The 7,521-nt window shown below is 39.7% G+C and overlaps 1 protein-coding gene across 1 annotated transcript in view; it reads right to left on the minus strand.

Moving 5' to 3' along the window:
- LOC306888456 (ras-specific guanine nucleotide-releasing factor 1-like) overlaps positions 1-3,098 on the minus strand; it is a 47,702-nt gene extending 44,604 nt beyond the window's left edge. The window contains exon 1 of the mRNA XM_079446769.1: positions 2,487-3,098. Coding sequence (XP_079302895.1) covers positions 2,487-2,762 — 276 coding nt within the window. The 5' untranslated portion in view covers positions 2,763-3,098. The remainder of the gene's footprint in view (positions 1-2,486) is intronic.
- Between the last annotated feature and the right edge of the window lie 4,423 nt (positions 3,099-7,521).

The raw sequence follows: 7,521 nt of genomic DNA on the forward strand, positions 1-7,521 counted from the left end.
TCATTTATTTCATGCACACATCTATAAAGTCCACATTCTTGGACTCCATTCCAACAAATCTTGTGCGTTGTTAGGGGTTCGTGCTGGTGCGCAGTATGTCGCGAGTTATCTCTCTCTCTATAATGCAGTGCTGCTGTCTTAGACTGAGACATTTGGTGGTGTGCTGGCCATGGCCAACACTTGACGTCCTGCCATTTGTCCTCACTTTGTAGAGCTGTGGGTCATCACTTCAACATGGACCGCTTGAGTGGACATTTTATTTTTCCACTCATACTGATTCTTTTTGGGCTGTCTAGTGGATCATGGACATGGTTGTCACCATGAACTTAAATGTTTATGGTTTATAAACACAAAAGTGTTTAAAAAAATAAAATGATTAATATTTATATAGTACTATTATTGGTATTATTAGTAACCAGGTCCAATAGAGTTCAACAGTTGTGTTCCTGAAGCAAAACAACACATTAATTTTCTCCATTGGGGAACTGATTTAATGATAACTTATAAACCTTTGAAGACAGATTGGCTGTGAGCTACGAGGCTGTTGATTATTTTTGTTGAAGCTGTTGGCCCACATCACATATAACTACATTACCTATGATTCTGCAAAAAAAATAAAAAAAAAAATAAAAGACTAATCAGAAAGTCACAACAAGCAGGACATAATTGAGTCTTCTCTCCACACTCTCAAATGACTTAAATATTTGTAATAATTATCTTTAAATCAGTGGTTTTATATTTATCTATTGTTTTGATATATGTCACTTGCAATGCAAATACTTGCAAAAAATTGTACTTCCTTCCCTCATTAAAGTTTTGTACATTTGTCTTTTTGCCCAACTTTTGCATCAAATTACAGTTTTTGTGAGCTGGCTGGCCAGGTTTAAGGCTTTTAACAAGTACTTTTTAAAAAATCCCTATCCGAAAAAAAGAAGTGGGTGGGCACTGTTGCATTCTATTGCATGACACTGTTAATCATGTGATCTCAACATGGTGGTCTCCATTAGAAGACCATCCAATCCATGTACAATAAAGCAGCTTTTCTTATGTAAGTGATGACAAATCACAATCATATTTGTCAGAAACTTGTTTTATTCTCTCTAACACATTTTAAGAAGTAAAAAACTAAACAAAACTGAGTGCACCTTTAATTTAGGCTATGCCATCTACACATTTTTATAGGAGCATAAGCTATTTTCTGGTCAAAATGATAATCACTCTGAACTCAAACAAGGTAGTCACAAACCACATAACATTGTTATAACTATGTTTCAGTAATAGACAAACTACTTTGAAATGTCAGAAAAAAGGATAATATGACATCTTTGAAGGAGTCACAAGGTTTAGCCTAATCAGCAGCATCTCTGTGTTGGATCACAATAACACGAGTAAAGAATATTAAATGCTGCACAACACCTTTTCAGACGCGCAAACAGTGTCTTGTGAACATAAAGTCCAGTTTTGGGAACGATTTGTTATTAAACACGCTGTGAAGACGCAGTTGCCAAGGTAGGATGCTATTAATATCAGCACGGGAATTAAATCAATACGCCAAACAGACTGCGATTCTACGCCAGTTTTCCGCATGATGGCGACTCTGAGGTTTATAAAGTGCTTCTCTAGCGTAATTTTCTCTCTCGTGTGAGGCAGAGAGCGGAACAGTCGAAACTTAAATGTCTCTGAGGAGAAGCGCTGTTAAATAATATCTTTTTTTTCCTGGAAAGCTAAACGGATATCAAACGATGAAAGACACTGAACTTAAACTGTTGACTGCCATTAGCGTGATACTGGCAAACAAGTTTCTGCATAAACCGCTGTGGAACTGAAATAATTATGTCATGCCCTCATGTTGTTATATATTCTGTGATAGACAAAGGGAGATGCTTTGGCTTAATGTTAGGGACTCGCAGCATCAGTCTCCATACGCTTTCATTGCATCTTGTTTCATAAAATGAAAGTGAATGGTGACTGAAGCTGTCTTTCTTTTTGAGTTCCACAGACGATAAAGTCATACAGGTTTGAAACAACATGAGGCTGAGCAGGCTACATGTCCGATATTGACAATATTTACTTGAACAATATTTGTAATTAGTTTCTAATTTATGTAACCACAAGGAATCTACCTATAAATAAGTATACGCATATTATGTAACATATCCGATGGTTTTAAACACAGTAATGTCATCTCGCAGAAAAAAAGAGGCTAATTTCCGAGGAAAAAAGTAGACATGATAAACCCTATTAAGCAAACACACTGAATATCAGGTGCACTGAGCAAAGCAGCAGATGCCTGGTGGTAAAATAGTTGGTTGTCTCGACGAGCGCATGCTCATCCTCTTTACGCATAAAACAACCCCCCAGTCGCTGCTGGCTGGAAACACAATGACCGTTTTTAGATGCTTTACCCCAAAAGTGACTCTATTTTAAGGCTCTGCATCAGCACTATAGAAGTATGAAGCAAAGTTGTCGTTCCGGTTGTTTCGTACCTGTTTTTCTAAGCACTCCTTGGCTGACTGTGAAGGTTTGGGTGAGGGCGACCTGTCACACACACATCCCTCCAACAGGTATAATCCCGAGGGTCGCGAACTGGACTCGCTCTCAAAATAAAAAAGCATATTTTGCAACAGAGCAAACCACTTGGTGTGCCATTTTGTGTTGTCGGAGCTCTTTTTGCTTAAGCAGCCTCGCCTCGTGCCATCTTTCTTTGCCAAAAGACCCAGGTAGGTGACATGACCATCATTAAGTCGAATTCCCTTCTGCATTTTTGTGAAGAAGATGCTGGTTTTGGGGGGAAAGGAGGCTTGTTTCGGTCCTTACATCTTCTTAGCGCCAGATCGCCGAGCAGACGGGCACTTTCTGGATTAGAAACGAAGCCTGGCACGTTCTGCCCATCCACAGCAATCACCGCCTTGGCATGAAGTAGGGAAGAAGCGCAGAGAAAATCGAAGAATGCCAAACTCTACCATCGTAATGTTGTCGAATGCGAAGAGACACAGAAATGCCTCCCGTTACCTCTTCTGTGACGCAGTGAGCGGGAAGAATTAGGCTACAGTGTATGCGAGTGATGGTTTGTCGCGTTCTCACGTGAAATTCTCTATAAACCAGTGCGCGCGCTCACTGCTGAATGAGGCAGTGGTGTCACGTGACCAGCTTTCAGAACCTCGGACAGAGACAAACGTACTTTTACAGTCACTTGAGTTCATTTTAGATGACAGATTGCTTCATGCGAGGAAAAACCCTCTTGAACCTGTATTGCATTTCAATTTGTTACCAGTTACACTACACGTATAGGCTACATAGCTATAATCTTCATCTGAAGTGGCACATATACTATAAACGGTGCGTTTCTATGCTATAGAGGCGCATAATATAGCCTATTTAAAATCGCAGAAATTTTAAAGGCAGAAATCACACTTCGAAAAGTAATGTTAGGAGAGGCTGTGCTAAATTGATATATAGTCACTGTTATGATCTTCATTAGGCACTGCAGAAAAATTCCTGGCCATACATTCACAATAAAGTATAGTCTATCTTGAGTGCCGAATTGTTTTTAATATAAAACCCCTACACAATAAAAATATTTAGGACTATATTTTGCATTAAAAAAGTCATTTAAATAAGCAAAAGGTGGCATACTTTGGCTAGAATGGTGCCTCAAATAAAAAACGTTACTACTCAACAAATTATTGCTAACAGGTTTTTCACTATTACCACTGCTGTACTGACTAATCAGAAGCAAGTAGCAGAACGTGTTAAAACTATAAATATATGCATGTGTATATTTATAGTTTCAACAAGTTCTGGTGCTTGCTTCTGTGTGTGTGTATATATATATATATATATATATATACACACACACTCACCGGCCACTTTATTAGGTACACCATGCTAGTACCGGGTTGGACCCCCTTTCGCCTTCAGAACTGCCTTAATTCTTCGTGGCATAGATTCAACAAGGTGTTGGAAACATTCCTCAGAGATTTTGGTCCATATTGACATGACAGCATCACGCAGTTGCTGCAGATTTGTCGGCTGCACATCCATGATGCGAATCTCCCGTTCCACCACATCCCAAAGGTGCTCTATTGGATTGAGATCTGGTGACTGTGGAGGCCATTCGAGTAAAGTGAACTCATTGTCGTGTTCAAGAAACCAGTCTGAGATGATTTGAGCTTTGTGACACGGTGCATTATCCTGCTGGAAGTAGCCATCAGAAGATGGGTACACTGTAGTCATAAAGAGATGGACCTGGTCAGCAACAATACTCAGGCAGGCTGTGGCGTTTAAACGATGCTCAATTGGTACTAAGGGGCCCAAAGTGTGTCAAGAAAATATCCCCCACACCATTACACCACCAGCCTGAACCGTTGAGACAAGGCAGGATGGATCCATGCTTTCATGTTCTTTACGCCAAATTCTGACCCTACCATCTGAATGTCGCAGCAGAAATTGAGACTCATCAGACCAGGCAACGTTTTTCCAATCTTCTATTGTCCAATTTTGGTGAGCCTGTGCGAACTGTAGCCTCCGTTTCCTGTTCTTAGCTGACAGGAGCGGCACCCGGTGTGGTCTTCTGCTGCTGTAGCCCATCTGCTTCAGGGTTCGACATGTTGGGCGTTCAGAGATGGTATTCTGCATACCTTGGTTGTAACGAGTGGTTATTTGAGTTACTGTTGCCTTTCTATCATCTCTAACCAGTCTGCCCATTCTCCTCTGACCTCTGACATCAACAAGGCATTTTCGTCCACACAACTGCTGCTCACCGGATATTTTCTCTTTTTTGGACCATTCTCTGTAAACCCTAGAGATGGTTGTGCGTGAAAATCCCAGTACATCAGCAGTTTTTGAAATATTCAGACCAGACCGTCTGGCACCAACAACCATCCCACATTCAAAGTCACTTAAATCCCCTTTCTTCCCCATTCTGATGCTCGGTTTGGACTTCAGCAAGTCGTCTTCACCACATGCATTGAGTCGCTGCCATGTGATTGGCTGATTAACAATTTGTGTTACCAAGCAATTGAACAGGTGCACCTAATAAAGTGGCTTTGATATAGATATATCAAAATGCTCCTCAAGGGTCTTTTTTCAGAAGGAAGGCTTACTTTACAATAAAATCAATTGAAACTGCTTTCAAAAGCGTTATTGTCATTGGCATTAAGCTCACTAAACATGCTTATCACACGTTCAGAGGTATTATTGTTCCTTAAGGTAGCTCTAAATTATTTCAAGGCTTGTCCGACCAATGCATTTATCTGTAATCAATTGTGTTAATGATCAGTAGTGGTCGATTGGCAGTAAATCATGCAGGGCTTTGCATTTGCTCTGTTAATCAAAGGAGCATTTGCAATGACCGGTACACTTCCTGTCGCCCTGCAGGAAAGCTTGTTTTTCATCTCTAAGGGTTGCTGCCCTTTCAGTGCTCCCTACGAAGATTTCTAAGAAAAACATTTGTTTTTGACGATTCTTGTAAAATACTAATTTTGTATCAACAGTTTACGGAAGGGCTTAAACCAGCACTTAGTGTGCACACTCAAACCTCACAATAGATTACGGCAGTAATCAGCCATTTGTGCTCAAATGCAGCAGCTCCTTGAACATCTCTGTCATTTCCTCTTCTTTATCTCCTGTGATTGTTGACACCATGCCTGTGATTCACCATAAGCAGAAAAAAGAAATCTACCAAGGACATGTTTGTAATGCATCCATTCAGCCCTTTCCTGTAGAGAGATATGACTCCTGTCCTGACTTCCTTATATATTAAAGTTGATGTCAGCGATTTCAAGGAATACCACGCATAGAATGTCTCTACCTGACAGATCACTGAAACAGGTAAGCTTCCAACAATGTGAAACAATTTTGCATTTATTTAATTATCTGTAATTTATTTACTTACCCTTGCACATTTTTTTTCTGTGTCACAAACAAAAAACCCCCCCCAAAAAACCCCAAGAAATTTGGGAAGATTTATGCAGTTCTCAATCGGGCCTTATTTATCACTATAAATAGTTATTGCATGAAAAGAACTGCATAAAGATTTTTCAAACATAGATTTGGAAAAATAGGTAGTAATACATCCAAACCTGTGGTTCTCCATCTGCATGCTTTATCTTGTGTAAAATGATTCATTCTCTTTTCTAAAAAAAGATCTGAAATATTAGGATAAGATTATCATGCAGATTCATCCAGAGTTAATGGGGTAATTTAATTATAATCATAAAGTTTCTAATTGTAATTAACAGGAATTTTCTTGCTGTTTGTCTGCAGAACTGGGTTAGGTGTTAGATGAAGAAAGTAAAGGTCAATGCACACTGGATCGAATTCAGGAGAATACTATAGGTATCAGGTCCAAGTCATCCTTGCCATCCAACTCCACCAATGGCTCACTGAATTAAACAGCTCACCGTTTTCATTGGCAATCAATTGGGGAACCAATTATCTGGGCTCGTCAGGACCTGTAACGTGCCGTCGTGTGACACTCCTGAACAATAAAACATGTTCTAGCACACAGGCAATATGCTCCTTTAAGCACCCAATTTGTTTGAAAGGCACAGGCTTTAATCTGGCTCTGTCAATCTGCTGGCTACTTCACGGATGAGATTCATTTATGACTTTATCCTTGTTGTTATCTGCTCTCCCTCAGAACTACACACTCATAAATCCTCATGGTCTGCTGTGACAGCTATTTGAATACATAAAGACTTGTCCCTCGATAAGATATTTAACGTGGAATTAACATTAACATGGATTACTTACCTGGTTACAGATGAAAATAAAAGATGATATTGAGACATAATTTATTTATCTCTGTGTGTGATTTTAAATAGTTGTCACTGTCATTGCTGATTGCCATCTGCTCACGCCATCTTTTGAATGCATTTGCATAGACGCACATGCAAGGATAGAGATAACACTGAGTACTGTCCAGTTGCCTGGAACACGTTCAGTACTTGTATTTGGATTTGAGGGCCCTTGAGTTTTGAAAGCTCTGCTCTTTTCATGCAAGCAGTTATGTGAACGTGTTTCATCAGGCTTTTCTCTTTTACATCGATGAAGGGAGTAAAAGCAACAGTTTTGTCTGCGGCAATCTGAATCAGCATTCTCTGGCAGCAACAGCAACTGCTGACAGGGTGGCTCAGAGACAGAAATAAATTGCATTAAAACTCGTTGTCTCCTCTGCTTACCTGTTTTCCCCAACACTTTTTCTGTGTCCCCATCACAGCACCTTTCAATGAGGAAAGGCTCGTGTGTAAGAGGTAGAGGTAAAACTGAAATGCAACATTACTAGACATTTTGAAGAAAAAAAAAATCTTATGCTTTATGCTAAGAAACGATTCACCCAAAAATGAAAATGTATTTAAAATTGAATCGCTCTAAAGCTATCCAAGAGGTAAATGAGTTCATTGGAACGGATTTGGAGAAATTTAGTATTACATCATTAGCTTACCAATGGATCCTCTGCAGTGAATGGGTGCCGTCAGAATGAGAGTCCAAACAGCTGATAAAAACATCACAATAATA

This window comes from Barbus barbus (assembly GCF_936440315.1).
Source record: "Barbus barbus genome assembly, chromosome: 22".
NCBI lineage: Eukaryota > Metazoa > Chordata > Actinopteri > Cypriniformes > Cyprinidae > Barbus > Barbus barbus.